Source organism: Vombatus ursinus, unplaced genomic scaffold (assembly GCF_900497805.2).
Source record: "Vombatus ursinus unplaced genomic scaffold, bare-nosed wombat genome assembly UNPS02014802.1, whole genome shotgun sequence".
Lineage (NCBI taxonomy): Eukaryota > Metazoa > Chordata > Mammalia > Diprotodontia > Vombatidae > Vombatus > Vombatus ursinus.
The window spans coordinates 15,499,799-15,520,689 of record NW_020954580.1 but is presented as its reverse complement, the minus strand read 5'-3'; the positions used below and the strand labels follow the sequence as shown (position 1 = coordinate 15,520,689).

At 36.4% G+C, this 20,891-nt stretch overlaps 1 protein-coding gene across 2 annotated transcripts in view; it reads left to right on the top strand.

Moving 5' to 3' along the window:
• The window catches only part of UNC80 (unc-80 homolog, NALCN channel complex subunit), a 218,586-nt gene that overhangs the window by 147,293 nt on the left and 50,402 nt on the right, over nt 1-20,891 (top strand). For both annotated transcript variants that reach the window (XM_027873743.1, XM_027873742.1), the window contains exons 35-44: nt 529-672; nt 2,601-2,701; nt 4,723-4,809; nt 7,815-7,998; nt 9,247-9,341; nt 11,824-11,913; nt 12,416-12,517; nt 16,329-16,509; nt 17,401-17,669; nt 18,943-19,077. In XM_027873743.1, coding sequence (XP_027729544.1) covers nt 529-672; nt 2,601-2,701; nt 4,723-4,809; nt 7,815-7,998; nt 9,247-9,341; nt 11,824-11,913; nt 12,416-12,517; nt 16,329-16,509; nt 17,401-17,669; nt 18,943-19,077 — 1,388 coding nt within the window. The remainder of the gene's footprint in view (nt 1-528; nt 673-2,600; nt 2,702-4,722; nt 4,810-7,814; nt 7,999-9,246; nt 9,342-11,823; nt 11,914-12,415; nt 12,518-16,328; nt 16,510-17,400; nt 17,670-18,942; nt 19,078-20,891) is intronic.

Genomic DNA, 20,891 nt, shown 5'->3' with positions numbered 1-20,891 from the left:
TCACACAAGGCAGAATTATGAACCTCAAAAGATGTACACATGGTTGTTATTAGCATTGAAGCTATAAGAAAGATTTCCATTTCTATTTTTTGGATCTCATTCACCTTGGGTCACTCCTATGAGCTAACCTCTGCTCACTTAGGAATGCTTCCAAAATTATTTATACATGCATCCCTGCTTCCATCTCTGGAAAAAAAAAAAAAAAGAAGAAGAGTTCTTACTACTAGGTGCTTTGTTAATATTTTTCCTATAAACCTTTGAAAGATGGAAGTTGTTACAATCTGATGTTCTTTAAGTTAGCACAGAATTACACTGCTTTAAAAATTAGAATACTTTGATTTCTGAATTGTACTTTAAGAATAGAATAGCACTTAGAGATTCAGATATATGGATATAGACAGATATAGATGTAGATATATAGATATATGTAGATATAGATAGATACAGTTTTGGCTGTAAATGTAGATGTGGATATAATATAGATATAAGCACACACACACGTGTAATGTCCCTGCCTCCTTCCCTCAGATGAAGAACATACTACCGAGCACACTCCAAACCACCATGTGCCACAACCCCCTCAGGCGGTATTCCCAGCATGCATCTGTGCTGCAGTGCTGCCCATTGTTCATTTGATGGAAGATGGAGAGGTTCGGGAGGATGGAGTAGCAGGTACAATTTGGAAAATTATACTATTACAGCCCCTTAACAAATATGCTAATGATCCACCATGTTTTCATCCTTTCTTGCACAAATCATTTCCTTTTTTTCTTTAGAGCTTGCTCTTGATTTCATGTAGAACTCTTCAGCGGAAAAAAAATGCTATTCTGACCTTCAGCCAAATAGTCAATAATCACTGAGTAAGCATTTACGATGTGCCAAGCACTGTGCTAGGCCTAGGGGATACAAAGAAAGGCAAAAATAGTCCCTCAAGGTACTTATGTTCTAACTGGGGAGATGACGTGTAAATACGTATGTACATACATAATACATATAAAATAGATGGAAGATAATGTCAAAGGGGGAGGCAATGGCAGCTGGCAGGACCAGGAAAGATCTCTTACAGAAGGTGGAATTTGAGCTGAATCTTGAAGGATGCCAAGAGGTCCAGGTCAGGAGGGAGAACATTCCAAGGATGGAGACCGTCCATGCAAAGGAATGGAGATGGGGGGTAGAGTGTTGGGTTCCAAGAATAGCAGATAGGCCATTGTAGCTGAATTGTAACAACACCTGGAAGTTAGCAAAGTATAAAAGGATCAAAAAGGCAGGAAGGGACCAGCTTATAAAGAACTTTCATTGCCAGGAAGAGAACTTTATAATTGATCTTAGAGGTAAAAGGGAGCCTCTGTGGTTGAGTGATTTGTTGCGGGGTGGGGGGGCAGTTAGATGATTTGGTCAGATCTGTGCTTTAGAAAAATCACTTTTGTGGCTGAATGGAAACTAGATCCAATTGAGGAAAAACCTGAATCAGGGAGATGACATAGAAAGCTATTGCAATTTTCCAGGCAAGACCATAAACTAGGCTGGTAGTTTTGTGAATGAAGGGATGTGGTAGAGAAAGAAATGACAAGATTTGACAATGACTTGGATATGTGAGGTGAGCAAGAGGGAAGGGTCAAGGATGATGCCCAGGTTATGGGCCAGAGTCACAGTAATACAAAAGCTTGGAAGAGGTAAAAATGATCTATGGATTCTATATAGCAGCTCTGAAAGTCAATCATAAAGAGGCTCGAATTTCCCAAAAGGTAGTTGACAATCATGCTACCATTCATCATAAATTAAGGCAACACTCCTAGCCTTGGCTCCATAACCTGCAGACTATTTTTGTTGAGCTATTGTTCTAGGGCATGATGGTGATAGATTTGTACTGATACATCCTCATTTCTGAACCCCATGCTCCTTTGAAACATTTGTGACTGGGATGGTTAGAGTTAGAAGTCAGGTTTACTTGACCATTTGTCTAGCCCTCTTTTTACTTAATCAGGCTGCTTTTCCCCAACGTTCTTCATTTTCATTTATTAAAGTTATTTCTTAATATTAATGTGTTAATTTGATTTATTAATCATTTTCCAAAATGATAATACTTGATATTCATATAGTGCTTTAATGTTCGCCTAGTACTTTACACGTTATTTTGATTCTCACAACCATCCTAGATCCTACCAATATTATTCCTATTTTACAGAAGAGGAAACTGAGGCTCAGTAAGGCTAAATGACTTGCAACAGTCATACAACAAAGAAATGTCAGAGGTATAATCTGAAGCCCAGTCTCCCTCACTCAGAGTTTAACACTCATTCCACTCTACTACAATGCCTCTATGACACATCTTTAATAAAAACCCAGAATGCATATGTTCCTGTATACATTTCATGTAAAAAACAATGATCATACCTCACAATAGCAGTCACGCAGTTTGTTACCTATTTTCTCCATGCAGAAGAATATGCACGTCCACTTAATGGTGAGTAAACATTCTATAGACCTTTTCAAAGGCAAAAAGAAAACTGGCATTATGTCATAGAAAGTGTTCATTATTTATAATCTTAACAAGCATCTCCAGATTCCTCCCTTAGATGATGCTTTTTTTTCTTTAAAAGTGAGCGCTGTAGCCCAGCAGGTCCTGTGGAACTGTCTAATTGAAGATCCTTCAACAGTCCTTCGACATTTCCTAGAAAAACTCACCATAAGCAATAGACAGGTAAATTAATCTTCTGTTATTTTTGTAGAAAAGGAAATATGTTATTACAAAGTTAAGTTCACAAGTGGTGTTAATACAACCTGGGGTTCCCCTTAACATGCTACTTTGAAAGTTATGTCATCATTTATGGTACTGTTGGGATTGTTATCTACTAAAGAAAAAAAACGCACAAATCCAAGTACTCAATGATATATCGTTTTATCCTACCCCAAGCCAGATACTGCATAGATTCAAAGCAAAGAGCATTTCTTTAAATGGTATATCAAGGTAAAGAGCAAGAAAAGAAAAGCTGCTCAGAGTTGCTGCTGACATGAATTGCTATAATGATTCTGTACTACAGTGGTTCTCAAAGTGTGGTCCAGAGACCCTTGAGGGTCTCTAAGACCCTTTCACTCTGCCCATGAAATCAAAACTATTTTTATGATAATATGTCTCAATTTCTAATATGATAAGTATTGATAACTGTAACCTACATAAACCAAAGCTCTTGGGGGGTGTCCTCAATTTTCAAGAGTAAAGGGGTCCTGAGAACAAAAAGAACAAAAGGTATTCATCTCCGTTTAGTTGCTGCCGCCCTTTGTTGCCAGTTGTTTTCCCTACTGAGCTGCTGGTGACATCTACTGCTAGACTGCTGCTTCTTCCTCAAAGGGAGCGCTAGGACTCCTTTGAGATGCATACCCTCCAAAATTGACTTCTATCTATACACTCTCACTCTTGGTGATCTTACGTACTTCTGTGGCTTCAGTTATTGCCTTTATGCAAGTAACTACTAAATCTCTATCTCTATCTCAAACCTATCCCCAAAGCTCCAGGTCCATAATTCCAAATAACTGTTGGATAGCCCTAGCCTAGATTTTTCATTAGCACCTCATATGTCCAAGATTGAATTACTGATCTTCTCTCACCTCCTAGAACTTGCCCTTCTATCTAACTGCTATTTCTGTTGATGACCACATGAGTCATAGAAGTTTCTAAGGCATCACCAGAGAAATATTAATCTGTATTCTGTATACTTTTAATCTTAGGTACTTTTTTCAAATGTTTTTGAAAATTTCCAATATACCTACTCTGTACAGTCTATTGTAAATCTCAATTCAATTCAGCCAACATTTATTAAGTAATTTGTCTATGCAGGACACTTGCTGTGCTTTGGGGATTCAAAATTAACAATAAAAACATCTTAAAAGTTTATAAAGCATTTTCCTCACGACAGCCCTTTGAGATAGGTAATAGACAGTTTCCTGTGCAGGGGTGTTCAATATTAGTGATAAGAAGCTATTTGTTCATTGATGGGTGGCAATAACTGTGCCTGGATTAGTGCATTTGGTTTCTGAAAAGCAGTGAGAACCCAAGAGCTCATATCCTTAATTAACCTTTCTATGTGGCCATGGAAAAACAAAGCCAAGATGACAGAATTCAATCCACCTGGTTTCCTAGGACCTTTTAACCCACATGAGTAGAAGAAAGTGTTGTTTCTAATTATGACAGTAAATTAACCATACTACGTTTTATTGTTCTAGTTTGATTTATCTGTAGCATAGCCTCAGTTAACTTTTACATATTAAAATGAAATAGTCTATTTACCTCTGGTGGTTGGTTGCTCTGAAAAATTAGCTCCTAGAAAAGGACCAATTCTATAGAAGACCTAAATATTATTTCATGACTATCAAATACTTCTCTATGACAGGTAGTACTATATAGCATTGGATTCAGGAGACCTACTTCTAATACTCACTAGCTATATAACCTTGAACAAATCCTTAATTTCTCAAAGCCTCAGTTTACTCACTAATAAAATGAGAGTTATGTTTCCCCTACCAATATCAAAGGAAGTTCATGAGGGCATGCCACACAAATGTAAGTTATTATAATTTTAAGAATTCCTTAAATGAAAGCAAAATTGTAACATGGGCAAAGAGTAAGGAAGAATTTCCACTGAATTCTTTATAAAATTGTTTCTTAAAAGTTGATATCCAGAAGAAAGATAATCAAATGTATTTGGACAACTTTATGTCTTTCAGGATGAGTTAATGTATATGTTGAGAAAACTTCTCCTGAATATTGGAGACTTTCCGGCTCAAACATCACATATCCTATTTAACTACCTGGTAAGTTTCATTAGTGAAGTAGCATGTGGATGCCAATTGTCCACTAGGAAGCAGCAGCATTTGGGTCCAATAAAGATGTATGTACTTGAGCTCTGGCCTTGGAGTCAGGAGGAACTGAGTTCAAATCCTACCTCAGACATTTGACACTTACTAGCTGTGTGACCCTAGGCAGGTCACTTAACCTTGATTGCCTCACCCAAAAAAAAAAAAAAAGGAAAGAAAGAAAGAAAGATGATGTATGTACTTTTAGCATTCAGCATCAATACGCTCGCTTACTTTGGTGATTTTCTGTGATTTTATGTTTGGGAAAAATCATGGATTAACCTTCAAAATATAGATTATCATGGAAATCTATAATGTCTTTCACATTGCTACTCTTTTTAGTAAATGGAAGGGGCATGTCATAAGAAAGCTAATGACAATTACTGTTAACCACTAATAGGGAAAATATGGTAGAGGGATTATCAGCATTTTACAGAGAGTTAGGGGTATTCTTAGCAGTTAAAGTGCATTACACTTATGAAAAATATATAAACAAAGAGGAAAGGAAGTATAGTTAATGGATACAGAGCCAGCCTTATAATAGGTGCTTGAGGCAAGCAACAGGAATTGGGCTCTCAAATCAACTTTGTAATTTATGATATGAAAATTACACATAAAGTAATTGAAGATAACTTTTTGTAATTCATTTGAATGGTGATAGGAAAATTATACCTAAATTAATTGAAGATAATTTTTTGTAATTCATTTGACTGGAAAGGTAACTAATAAAGAGAGACAGACAGAGTTGGACATCAAATCAGTGGTACAGGCAATGACCTTGAGCAAGTCACTTCAATACCACAGATTCCTCATAATTACAGTGGTGATAATATTTACACCACCTATTGTGAAGAAAAAAACACTTTGAAAACTTCAAAGCACCATAGAAATGTGAGATATTTTGATGATTATGTCAAATAAATGTTATTTTTATAGATTCCTTTCCTCCACCATCACTGGTACCCCTCCATTGTCTAGCTGCTGCGTTCTCACTACCGAAAACAACAACTCTGCTTTGCAGTAGCTGCATGAAATTGGGCAAATTGATTTCCTCGTTCCTATGAAATGAAGGCATTGGACTGGATGACCTCTATGGTTCCTTCTAACAATTTATGAATCTATGAAACCTATATAAAGAAATGGAGGTAATTGGTAGGAGGGGAGACAAGCATTGAAGCTGGTATACATTGGGGAATAAAGGAAACTGTACTGGTATCCTTTTTTCCCATCATTTTTAGCCAGCATTAAGGGAGAATAGAAGTATAATACCAATATGATGCTCCCATCTGATGCCTGAAAATCAAAAGCCAGTAACAATAGTAGTTGATATTTGTATACTTCTGCAGTACTTTGCTGGATCTGAGCATTCACAGGTGTGAGAACTCCCACTCCTTCCAAAAGTGCAAGTTTTAATCTATCCATTTGGTTTTGTCCTTTGGAGGCAACAGGACACAGTGAAAGGTATTGACTCTGGAGTTAGAGGAGTTGGGTTCAAAGTCTGCTTGTGCTTGTTACTACTTGTGTGACTTTGGCCAAGTCATTTAACCTCCCTTGGACCTCACTTTCTTCATCTACAAAATTAAGTGGTGAGATTAGATGATCTCTAAGGTCTTTTCCAGTTTAAAAAGCTACAACGCTAAGATCTCATGATGTCTTTAATATGATTCTATGACCCTTGTCATAACAGGTCCATTCAATATACTGGGGACTTTTCTTTAGGCCAGGGGTTCTTAAACTTTTTATGCCATAGACCCCTTTCACAGTGTAGTGAAAGAAGCCTTTAGACTCCTCAGAATAGTATTTTTAAATGCATAAAATAAAATACATAGGATTACAAAGGAAACCAATTATATTAAAATATAGGTACCAAAATATTTTTCCCATCCAAGTTCACAGACCCCCTGCTCTAGATGTATTATATACTATGAACTCTATGTAGCACTTTATATATCAAATCTCATTTGTTCCTCACAGCAACTAGTGATGTATGTAGTACAAGCATTATTGTTTCCATTTCGCAAATGAAGAAATAAAGGCAGTAAGAAATTAAATGATTTATCCAGTATTACAGAGCTATCAAGTGGGAGCACTGGGAGTTAAATCTATGTCTTCTGATTCCACATCCAAGGTTTTTACTCACTGTATCACGCAAGTTAGAGATAAGTTACTCCACACGTATGGCAAGGATGGAGAAAAGAAAAAATAAGCAACATTAATACATTTCTTCCAGATCTTATTGGAAGGTAAGGGGTAGTTTGGGGATAGGGGAAACAGAAGGAGACATTAGGAGCCACTCTTTGACACTACCAGTCAAAACTGTTCCAAGGATAGGCAGATAGACACAATCTGAAATGCAAGTCAATTCAACAAGAATTTATTGAACATTTACTTTACTGATAGTGTCTAGGCAAATATGGTACACAAAATATATATCAGCAGCATCTAAAATAACCTTGTTGTGACATGGAAATAGAAAGTTCTACTCTTGTCTGAATGATTTCCTCTTTCAATGTTATATAGAAAAGTATTGATTAGTTCTAAGATCAGTTTCCCATTTACCAGCTCACTGGAGTGCCATCATGAAATCTGCTACTAAAGAAATCATAGAACAAAGAGTTTGAAAGATACAAGAAGAGAGTTGTTTTATTGTGAAGGACGGAAGAAATATTAACATAATCTGAAGTCAGTCATCTAATCAGAACTAGTATCCATAGCCACAAGATTTTAGTTTTCCTGGTATTGTTTTTACCAGTGAGATCATAATTAATAGAGAAGAAAAAGCAGAGACTCATGGCTTGGATGGCCACAGATTTATGGATTTTTTTTTTTACCATAATTACAATCATTGGTAGAAGACTACAGTTTGTGTGGGTTGGAGGACTACGCACATCAGTGAAATCATTTGATGTGTTGCAGAAGGTCCATAATGACCATGTAAACTCTTTGCATTCTATGCCTTCCAGGTAGGATTAATCATGTATTTTGTGCGCACACCCTGTGAATGGGGAATGGATGCCATTTCAGCCACTCTGACTTTCCTTTGGGAGGTGGTAGGATATGTGGAAGGTCTGTTCTTCAAAGACCTCAAACAGACAATGAAGAAGGAGCAGTGTGAAGTAAAGCTGCTGGTCACAGCCTCCATGCCAGGTAAGCCTTTCATTCTCAAGTAATCAATCAATATTTATTAAACACCAACTATGTGCCAGGCCTTGTGCTATCACTGGAAATATAAAAAGAGGCAAAAGACAGTGACTACCCTCAAGGAGCTTACAATCTAATGGGAGACAACATGCAAACACTTATCATATGTATCATATATACATACTGCATATATATATATTTTTTCTTTTTTTAAGATTACATCTACTCTGTTTAAAGAGCAGGTTCATCAACCATGAGATTGGAAACTGTAGAGAGCACCTTTCATGCAAAAATGATCCAAATCTTATCCCTCTGGAATCCAGTGCATTAAAGAATTCTTGTTTAATACATTCTAGGGAACGACAACAGTATCTTTGAAAGATCAGCAGCTGCCAGATTATGGAAACATGAGAACTAAGATCCGTGTGAATCAGTCCTTGAGGACCTGCTAATTTTGAACATTTAAAAGGTCTATCACAGGGCAGCCTGCTGAATTTGAAAGGCTTTCTGACTAGAATTTTGGCACTAAAAGGAGTATTGTGTTCATGGCAGGGATCCCACAGATTTGTAACCTGCATGGGCAATTGCTCAATGAAAAAGGAAAAGATTAATAATCACAAAGAAAGAAACAGTTAGAAAAGAGTGAGGAGAATGATCTAAACTCTAGACTTCTAAAACATTGTGGATGACTTACTTTTCTGAAGTAGTATACAAAGTGTTTTTACACTAACACAGTGATTATGAGATAAGTTGGAGTAGAGAAATAAAACATCATTTCTAATATTCTGACTATTAATTGTCAGTGAAAACGATCAGTTAGAATTATTGCAGAGTAATCTGTAGTTATCGACACTTTGAATTATATCATGTAATTATGAAAAATCAAACATCAGCAATTAGAAAGTGGAAGTGCATTGGCATAACTTCATGAACCAAGCAAGAGAGAGAAAACCTAGTTTGAACTCTTTCAACTCCTTGGTTGGTAGAAGAGCTTAGGTCTGGTTTTGTTTTTTGTTTCTGTTTTTGTTTTTTCAATTTCTTAATACTCAGGTTTCTACATGTGTTAAAGGATAGGTTGTTTATCTCAAGGACTTTAAAGTATAATGTAAGTACCAACAATTAAAATAGCCTTTCTCAAGAATTGATTACTATGAGTGACTAGAGTTCTCTTGTTGATCTTATGCACATATATGGAAGAAATATCCCATTTCTGTCATGGAAGTGACAGCATATGAAAATTTTTCTTTTCCGTAGGTACCAAGACTTTGGTTGTACATGGGCAGAATGAATGCGATATCCCAACTCAGTTACCTGTACATGAAGATACGCAATTTGAAGCTCTTTTGAAGGTGGAAATGACTTACTGACAAGTGTATAATGTCCTCTTTATGTGGGTTAATCATCTCAGTGAAAATCTAGTTTAGAATTCCATGGTGTCCTTGCTACTTCGTACAAATCTCTAAATTCATTTGCTTTGGGAAAGAAAACACTGTAATGTTCTGTGCACATTGCTTTTCCTTACATATGACTTTTTGCTGATATTTAACTTTAAATTAGAATGTTAGAACTTGTACACACTCTTAGATGCAAAAGCAGCTTGGCAACAGTGAATCCAGAAACCAAAATATGACCGCATAACCACTTTGGTTATACTAAGGCCATCAGATTAAATTCACTGAATTCAACAAACATTTTTAAGTGACCAATATATGTGAGACCCTGTACTATATACAGGAAATACAAAAACAGAAACATAAAAGGTAACGTCCTCAGGAGTTTGTATCCCACTAAGGGAAAACACAGATAACTAATTACTTTAGACATAGTCATAGATAGTTAACCCAGACTCTCCAATTATAATAACTATGGGCTCATAGACTGGGTCCAGATCTGGATACTGACCCCAAAAGGGTCACTTTTCTTCCTTTGACTCATGGCCCCCCATGTGGAGTTACTACAGGAAAATCTCTTATAATATACTAAAGGCATACTTTATATCTTGTTTTCCCAAAATATGAGTAAAATAGGTCTTCCTCAAGGAAGCACGTGAGAATTGGATGTGAGATAGCCTATATTTCAACTCACAGGAAAAAAATGCATTAGATACAAAAGACTCATTGGAGCCCACAATATGAGAGGAAAGAGATGGAGGAAGAGATAGAAGAGAGAGGGAAAGAGGAAGAAAGGAAGAAAGAAAAAAGAGAAGGAAGAAAGAAAGAAAAAAGAAGGAAGGAAGGAAAGAAGGCAGGAAGGAAGGAAAGAAAAATTACTGGGAGAAGGGAAGGAAATTTTTATATCTTTTCTGAAATTATTATATAATTTATACTCTGATTTTTTAGAGTTCTTCTAATTGGCTTTCCTGCTTTGGTCCTCTTCTCTCTTCAATCCATCCTCTGCATGACTGCCAGAATAGTCTTTCTAAGTCACAGGTCTGACAACGTCACTCCCTCACTCAAAATCATTCAGTGTATCCAACCTACCTTTCCAGTCATGTTTCTTATTACTCCCCGTTAGCCTAAAATATGTACTATTATCTCATATCTATTTCTTAGAATACTTATATTCTTTCTAGGCTCAGCTCAAGTGCCCCTTTCTCCTTGAAGCCTTATCTTATCACCCTGGTCCTGAGGACTCTTTCTAGTTCAATTTAGTCTGTATAGTCTATTCTGGATACATATCATACCCACTAAAGGAGTGTAAATGCTTGAGGGCAGTAATTGTTTTTTTGTGTCTTTGTATCCTGGTATAGTGGACTGGCCACCTAGTAGATCTTTGTCAAATTGAATTGAATTCAACCAAGATTAAACCCTATGTACAATAACCCTTTTTTTATCTAGATATCAGCTTGCAGGCAACTTCAACCAACGTACAAATCAGAATTAAAAAATAGCAAGGGATGGGTAACGCTCTTGGCCAAGGGGAAAATAAAACATGTATTTTACTTCATTGGAGAATTACGCAACCACCATCAGTCCTTCACCCAAACAACAGTATGCAAAGCACAACACTGGCTTAGAAACAGCAAGGAAACACTGAGTCTGAAAATGTGATGGCATTCAATAGCAGGAGACAGAAACTATAAAAAGCAGACAGAAAAGCAATGAGCACACAACAGCGTAGAGGCAGTTTGACACTTCTTTAGCCTCTATATTAAAGCCCATAACCATGCATGTTTATCATGAAAGTGCTGAATCCTCTAACTATATTCTCATATACTCATTATATTTAGTATTCTATGTTTAATCAGTCAATTAACAAATATTTATTAATCACTTACTAAGTGCCAGGCAATACTTAGCTGAGGATACAAATAAAGGCAAAAAATAGTTTCTGCCCTCGGGGACCTTACGTGGGGGAAACAACACGCCAGTAACCAGGTACATGCAACATATATACACGATACACAGTTAATTTTATATTGAAGGTCTCTAGGAGTTAGAGGGACTGGGAAAGGCATCCTATAAAAAGTGTCATTTGAGCTGTTTTAAACGATGCCAGGGCTTCTAAGAGGCTGAAGTGAGGGGGGAGAACATTCATAGCCCAGGGGACAGATGGTACAAAGGAGTGGAGATAGGAAAGGGAGCATATGTTTTAAAAAGATTTCAAGTCATTCATCAAGTACCTACTATGTGCCAGGCACTATACTAAACTTTCCACAAAAATATTTTTTTAAATATTTATAACTTAAGCCTCAGTTTTCTGGAAAATTCATCTATGTGAAATAGCTTATTGCTCAACCATATAGGACAAATAACATGTTACTATATATAGTTTTCCTCAGCATATGGACTAGTAAATGAGTGACTAAAATATATATTTTTTTTATTCTAGGAGTGTCTAGAGTTTTTTAACATACCAGAAACCCAATCAACACATTATTTTCTCATGGATAAACGATGGAACCTTATCCACTATAACAAGGTACAGATGGCTGTTATAAGGCTCATTTTGAACCACGTTTAAAACTTCTCATATCTCATCCTTGTGACCTACCTTCATCTAAGTGATAAAAGAAATGGACTAAATATTAACTTGTGTAAATTTATTCTACTGTGAAATTCTTATTTGACTTTCTTAAGCCATTAAACTCAAATGCTTCCAACAAATGGGCAGGGGAAAGCCACCGGGAGATGACTAACATGTGAATGAAGTGAATCTCCTCTTTTGGAGATGATCACTTAGTTAATTACCTACCTCTTTGGGTATTTCTGTCCCCTAGCGACCTGGATAAGCTGATCCAGCTTACTCCAAGAGGGGACCTAAAGTGTTCTGGCTCATTTGGAACAGGAAGAATCTAAGAAACAGGAAGACAAAGAAATGTGCTTTTTTGTTTGCCTGACTTTCAGTTTTCCTTTCTCCTTAATATAGAAAAAATAACCTTTCGAAACTTTTTTATTTTTTCTTTCTTATGCTCCCACTACAGACCTATGTGCGTGACATTTATCCTTTCCGGAGGTCTGTATCGCCTCAACTGAACCTTGTACATATGCATCCGGAAAAAGGCCAAGAGCTCATTCAAAAACAGGTCTCCTCAACACTATAGTGTTCTTCTATAGTCTAAGTATAAAAGTTGTCACCTATTTTGATCCTTTATAGGGAGTTACATATAAATTTTAAATATATATATTTATATACACACATATATATGAGATATATATATATGTATGTATCTATGTGTGTGTGTGTGTGTGTGTGTGTGTGTATATATATATACATACATATATATGAATGATGGCTGCGGGGTAGAAACTCAGAGTTACTCTAACTTGACTTTTTCTACTACTGATTTATAAATTATTTTTTCATATATCTGGGCCTAGAGTCTGGAAGATTTATATCCCTGAGTTCAAATCTGGCCTCAGACACTTACTAGCTGTGGGACCCTGGGCAAGTCACTTAACCCTGTCTGTGTCAATTTCCTCATATGTAAAATGAACTGGAGAGGGAAATGGCAAACCAGCTAGTATCTTTGCCAAGAAAACCCCAAATGGGGTCATGAAGAGTCAGACACAACTGAAAAAACAACTGAACGTGATAGTTTGTATTTCTTTCTTTGAAAATTGCCTGGTCATATCCTTCCACCATTTAGCAGTTGGGAAATGACTCTGAATTATTGTAAATTTGAATCAGTTGCTTATATATCTTGGAAATGAGACCTTTATCAGAGAAATGTGCTACAAATCTTTTCCCCATTTAATTATTTTCCTTCTAATCTTACTTAGCTGCATTGGTTTTCTTTGCATAAAAACTTTTTCAATTTTATATGATTAAAATTAACCATTTTATCTTGTGTTAACTTCTTTAATCCTTGTTTGGTCATGAACTCTTTCCCTATCCATAGATTCAAAATATAACCTTTATTTCTCTAGTTTGTTTATGATTTGACCTTTTAAATCTAAGTCAGGTATTCATTTGAAGCTTATCTTGGTATGTGAGGTGAGGTATTTCTTATTAACTGAAAAACATATAAATATATACAAATCTAATTGAAAAGCACCAGAAGCAGCCCAATGAGGTTGGCTTTCAGTGATTTTTTAATAGCCCGTTAACTGATCTGCAGTGGATCAACATAAGTGAAAGAGAAAAAGAAAAGAAAAAAAGACAGGGTGGTGAGATGGAAAAGGAGCAATGGACTTGGAATTTGAAGACCTTAATTTTAGTCCCATTCTTGCCGCTGACAAGCTGTGTGACCTTGAGGAAAATCACTTCCTTTCTCTGGGCGTCAGTTTCCTCATCTATAATACTAGGTCCTTTTTCAGCTCTTGGAATCTATGTGCAGAGAAGAATACAATAAACATAAATGATCCCAAATCAGACTTGAATATGAAGCAAATTTAATGTTCTGGTAATATAACTGTGTTATATAACTCTAACAGTGAACCAAAGGTTATTTTTAATAAAATTATTAAAATCAGCTATTTAAGCATCATTGCTAACTTGTTTTGACACCCAGAGTATATCATTGAAATTTAAAACTCAATTAAATCTCCTGGTCGTCATATTGATTTAACATTAATAAGAGCTATGGTCAAAATTTTTTTAACTTTTTTTTTTATCACTTTTGTCATCCTGTGAGTATAAAGGACAAGTTAGTTGAGTTCAAGCCAGAGCATCAAATACAGGCCAGCTTTAAGGGGGATTTCAAAGAGACTTGCATGATATTAAGTCAGTCTCTGCCCTAATTATTAGTATGATCACCATTAATTTACATAGTCTATTATTTTTGAAAAGGAAAAATGAAAGATCATCCAGACACATATATTTCTATGTAAGTATGGGTTTGTAGCTTACACATGTTCTTGAATAATATGAAAAATTTCCAAGACTCTTAACCTGCAAGTTATTCAGCAAAAAATTTCCTAAAACTGTCATTTTAGTCCATGTTTCTAGTAGCAAAATGACAAGATCCATAGGTGTTCACAATGAAAGAATTGCTTTAATTAACTTTTTACCAAAAAAAAAAAAAAAAAAAAAAGGAAAAAGAAAAGAAAATAGCCAGAAGACTAAGCACTCAAGATAAGATATTGTCAGGGAAAAAACCTCTTTTTTTAAACCTAACCCTATGTGGTACTTTTACAAACTGTCATATTTGTTTCATGCACCGATTTTGCTGAACTATTTTTTCCTCCTTTTTTTGTATACTTTATTATAGAAGCTGGTTCTAGGGGGAAGGCTTACATACATGGTTTTCCAAGAGTCTTATGCAATTTGAAACTTTAATAGCTGAAATAGTTTTAATAACCCCACTTCACTCCCAATTTACCTATTTCCTAAATTTGGATTGTCATAGCTTATTTTTCCTTAAAGCCAGAATACATATAACTCTAAACAAGAAAAGTCAGTCCAATACAGGAGATAAACCTAGGTGAAAAAGAAAAAGAGGCAGGGTGGTGAGATGGAGAAAGAGCAAAGGATTTGGAATTAGGGGGCCTTAAGTTTAATCCCAGCTAAAGCTTTAATAGCTTAAAACTACACACTGACTTTTGAGACACCCTGTATTAGAAAAAATATTAACAAAATTTTTTAAGTAACCCAAAATGGCACTGTGTCAAAATTCTACATTTTTGATGGCATGCTTTTTTAAAAAAATCTTCATTTTATAAATTATGGGCCCTCATTCTACATGTAAGTCAACTGGATTCTCAGTTTTTTTCACTTGTTCCTTCAAACTGAGTGTCACAAAATAAAGTCAAATGTGTGATCCAAGTCCTGAAATATGATAGATTAAGGAGAGGAGATGAAAGAGCTTCTGCATTTCTTTTCATTGCTGATGCTGAGCCTGGAGACTCCATTTATCAAAAGAAGGGGAGCTACAGAGGAGCAAGATACTTTATTTTTAAATTTGAAATTCATTTTTTATTCTCTCAAAGACAATTGTACACAACCTGTATCTTAAAAGTACTGAAATCTCAAAGAAAAACAGGCAGTATGTTTTGCCTCTTATTCATTCCTCAGGTTGGAAGGAAATTTTTTAATGGGACAAATAGTTAGTCATTCGTCAATCAATGGGTTTAAACTTTGTTTCCAGTTATTTGCTATCCAAAGATTTTTTCCCACTCAGCTACTTCACAAGATTTTTTTAAGGCAAAGAGAACCCTAGTCCATGCGACATAAATTCAGAGTGAGAACTGTACTTCTCTGAAGGTCACCAAAGACTTTAATAGGTTATGTGGTTTATTTATTGATTATGGGTTGTTACACTGATCCCTTAGGTTCATTTATGTAAGAAAACAGTGGTGAGCATAATAGGCAACAGCAGAAAGAATGAGAAGAAAAAAGGGCAAATGTTGGAACTACTAATCAATTCCTACATGGAATCCCTTATTTCATAACACAGAAGCAAAGAACAAAGAAAAAATGCTCTATTTCAAATGACAGAGACAGATAGAAAGACATATATACATTGAAATAGAGATAGAGAGATATATAGACAGATAGATAGAAAAGAAAGCATTCATTAAGCATATACTTCATGCCAGGCCATGTGCTAAGCACTGGGTATACAAATACCAGCAAAAAAAAAAAGGTCGTCCTACCCATAAGAAGCTACTACTAGGAGACAACATATAAAAGAAAGCTGGAACTCTATACTTTTAATGTATGCTGCTGTACTCCATAGGAGTTTGAAATATATAAGGAAACCCTCTTCTATGCTAGAGTAATAGAAGAAAGAAATGAGTCAATACAGATACTCTTTAACCTCTCTGTACAGTAAGGAAAAAAATGTTTCCCCCTTGTTTTCACCAGGATCTTTTTATTTTTTTTCTACTTTGGGCTTTGACATTTTGGGGCTTTTAACTCTGGTCATCTGGCTTTTCTGTTATTTGTTTGAGTAGGTGTTTACCCGGAAGCTTGAGGAAGTAGGACGTGTCTTGTTTCTCATATCCCTCACCCAAAAAATCCCTATCGCCCACAAGCAATCCCATGTTTCAATGCTCCAGGAGGATCTTCTGCGCCTTCCTTCCTTCCCTCGAAGTGCTATCGATGCTGAGTTCTCACTCTTCAGTGATCCTCAAGGTACAGGGGAGGCCATGGTACCCTCTTTGTTCTGCTTCCCACTTTCTCTACTTGATATCAGGGAGCTTCTTTATCACGGCTCTCGGGAAGCTCACTGTCTGTTCAACAGTGCATGGTGCATGAGGTTATCCTGTAGAGAAGAAAAGCTGTTGGTATAGTGGAAGGGCAGCTAGGTGGTGGAGTGGATAGAGTGCCAATCCTGGAATCAGGAAGACTCGCTTCCTGAGTTCAAATCTGGTCTCAGACACTTACTAGCTGTGTAACTCTGGGCAAGGCACTTAACCTTGTTTACCTCAGTTTCCTCATCTGGAAAATGAGCTAGAGAAGGAAATGGTAAACCACTCCAGTATCTCTGCCAAGAAAACCCCAAATGGGGTCATGAGGAGTCAGACACAACTGAAACAACTTAACAACAATAGTAGAAGGAGCCCTGGTCTTGGATTCAGGTGATGCAAATTTGAATCTTGGCTCTACCACTAATTAACTAGATATTAGAGCAAATGAATTCACTTCTCTCTGTGGCTCAGTTTCCTCATCTGTAAAATGGAGACAATATTGCCTACACCATCTACTTCATACACATGATGTGAGGAAAATAGTTTGCAAGTCTAAACTTATTTTTTGGTCCAAACCTGTGATTTCATTGCTGTTAGAAACCAATGGTAAGAAAACTCTCTGTACTAATAGAGACTGGCAAATGTTCTGCAATTTGTAGTCTTATAGAGTCATCTGCGGCCCTGAGAGGTTAATGTACTTTCCCAGTCATGCACAAGCAGAATATGTCAGAGGTGGAGTTTTCTTCCTAACTCCAAGGCTGAGTGACTGTCTCTCCACCATCCTTCTCAAGCTGACTGCGCTAGCACATTATTCTGTCTCTATTGCCCTCAACAGCTGGAAAGGAGCTATTTGGTCTTGATACACTTCAAAAGAGTCTATGGATTAAGCTTCTGGAGGAGATGTTCTTGGGGATGCCCAGTGAATTTCCCTGGGGAGATGAAATCATGCTTTTTCTCAATGTATTTAATGGAGCCCTGATCTTACATCCAGAAGACAGTGCCTTGCTCCGGCAATATGCAGCCACTGTCATCAACACAGCTGTGCACTTCAACCATCTTTTCTCTCTCAGCGGATACCAGTGGATTCTCCCTACTATGCTGCAGGTGATTCTGAATCTTCTCATCATTCCCTTTTCAGTTTCAGTAGAGGAAAATATCTTTATTTGATGATGAAGCGAGAACTATGTTCAAGGCTTCCAATTGCTTAACTTTGTTCTCTTGCTGCATCATAAGGTATCTTACAAAGTTCTCCTGATAATCAATCCATCAACCAACAAGCATTTATTACTGTTTACTATGTGCCAGGCACCATTTTAGGACCTGGCAAAATACACAGAATGAAATAAACCCTACTCACAAGATGCTTACATTCTGATAGAGAAGTGGGGGAACATAAGAACCTAGATAAAGAGAACAGAATAAAAGAGAAAAAATCCAAATAAATACAAAGAAGTTAAATTCATGGTAGTTTCAATGGAAGGGCACTAGTAGCTATGGGATGAAGAAAGGCTTCCTTGGTCTCCCCTAATTGGATTTCCCCCAGCCTTAGCTGTGTTTTCCCATTTTCTCTTGATAGAACTCTATGTCTTTGTTTCCCATCTTTAATAATAAACTGTTATAATGTATGATGGGATATGAGTGCTAGATTTGAAATATGTAGATAGTACAAGTATTTATTATTCCCATTTTATAAATAAGGGAAAGGGAGGTAATAAGTATTTATCTAGCACCCACTACATATCAAGGCAGCTAGGTGGCACATGTATAGACTGCCAGATCTGGAGCCAGGAAAACCTTAGTTCAAATCTGGCTTCAGACACTTATTAGCTGTGTGACCGTGGGCAAGTCACTTGATCCTGTTTGCCTCAGTTTTCTCATTTGTAAAATGAGCTCGAGAACAAAATGGCAACCATTCCAGTATCTTTGCCAAGAAAACCCCAAATGGAGTCACAAAGAGTCAGACACGACTGAACAACAACATGTAGCAGGCACTATACTAAGTACTTTTTACAAATATTGCATTTGATTCTCACAACAATCCTGCAAGGTAGATGCTGTTATTATCCCCATTTTACAGTTAAGGAAACTAAGGTGAACAGAGGTTAAGTGACTTGCCCAGGGTCACACAACTAGTGGGTGTCTCAAGCCGGATTTGAACTCAGATCTTTCTGACTCCAGGTCCAGGGCTCTATCCACTGGGCCACTAACTGCCTCATAAGACTAAGAAAGGTTAAGGTACTTACCCAAAATCCCACTACTGGCAATTGGCAGAACAGGGACCATAACCTTGGTTTTTCTGATATCAAATCCAGTGTTCTTTACACTACAGATTGTAATTTATTACAAGCAATTATTTTTGTCCTTTTACTTTATTCAGGTATATGCTGATTATGAAAGCAACCCACAGCTGCGTCAAGCCATTGAATTTGCCTGTCATCAATTCTACATTCTTCATCGAAAGCCATTTGTGCTACAATTGTTTGCTAGTGTGGCACCTCTCTTAGAATTTCCTGTGAGTAAAGTCTCTCCCTTTCTTTGATCAGCAATAGAATAACTCCTTTCTGCTTTATTCAGACAAACATATCCCACATGAATAGCCTAGGTTGGCTTCAGTTGTACCCCATCAGGTTCAAGAAGGGCAGTTTCTCTTTTTTGGTTTTCATTCTGTAAATGAAAAAATAACCATAAGAATATGTTTCAAGGGCCAAAGACTCCAACCCAACATAAACAAACCATCAATTATTATGAAAAGGGAATTGGTCAAAAAGTAAAGATGTTTCTGACTATCCATATTTCTAAAGAAATTTAACTGATGAAATAATCATCACAATGAAGAGGTTGAAAGAGCTGAGAAGCTGCTCTTCCCATCAAACACATGAACTCTTTGTCAAGCAGAAAACGGTATTTAAGAGCATCACTGGTTTAGAGTATGTTTATTTGCAAAACACCATGATAGCGACAAAAATCGATGTACGATATCTCATAGAACAACAAAAAAATTATTAAGGAAAAAAATTATTCTATAGGCAGCTTAGAATGAGACTCAATAAAACTAAGCCATCCCAAGAGCATTTTGTGGATGAAATCAGAATCAGGACAACTAACAGATCAGAAGTAGAACAGATCTGCTAATATTTCTTCATAGTGATCTATCTCCTCAAAAGTTATTGTGAAGTCACTAGATTTGATTTGTACAACCTCAGTACTTGATAAACTATGCGAAACAGTGGCATTTCAGAATGGCACCTTTAGAAGAGGGAGAAAAGCAGCTGAATATGACCAAATATACATAGAAGAGATACGTTCTTGAGACATCATAACTCTTGGGTCAGTTTTAAAGATATCTCAAAGAGAGGAGTATCCTAAATAATGGAAAAGATGAAAAGCAGTGCTTTCTGCCCCTTCCCACCTCCAACAAGAAGGAGAAAACTAAGAAAACATCAGTAACTACCTATTCAAAAACCTACAAAGTCTTGTGAGTAAAGTTCACACATACTTTGAGGAATCTTTGATGAAAGCATGAGATTAGTAATAATAGCTAATATTGATGTAGTATTAACTGTGCACCAAGTACTGTGCTAAGTGCTTTACAATTGTTATCTCATCTGATTCTTATAGGAACCCTGTAAGGTAGATGCTATTATTACTCTCGTTTTGCAGACAAGTAAGGCAAACAGTGGCTAAATGACTTGCCTAGAGTCAAACAGCTAGTATTTGAGTCCAAATTTGAACTTAAGTCTTCCTGACTCTAGGCCCAAGATCCACTCCATCACTTGTCTGTCCCATATATTCAACCTTTGTATATGAATTTGTGTAGCAGACCACAACTTTATGGTTGGACAAAGATGTAAAAAATATAAAATCCCTCTGTGCTTATTGTTTATGTTTCTACAAGAATTATAATCAGCAGATCAAATTGTATTTTCAAAAGCTCTCCTCAAACCAGAGATCTGCCATGAACATTGCAAAGTTATAAAAGACTGCAGCAGACATTACCAAAGAGATAACTTAGTTCAAGGAGCTTCTGAGTATTGACATCAAGTGAGCTATAAAACAAGGAGATGTACACTCTAAAGGCTGATATCAAGGAGATTGTCTTACATCAAGTTAAAATAAAAGGATTCTCTTTTAATAGTTATGCTCTCCTAATGATTTTATTCACAGATCACATTGTAGGGGTTTCATTGAATGTCCAAGTGCTACAAAACTCCTTACTGTAATCTACTACAGTACAAAAGAGATTGGTCTAACTACCCACAAGTATAAACAAAGTAGACTTTAAAATGTATATTGCTTGAATTTCCCAGATTTAGATAAACAGGTAGA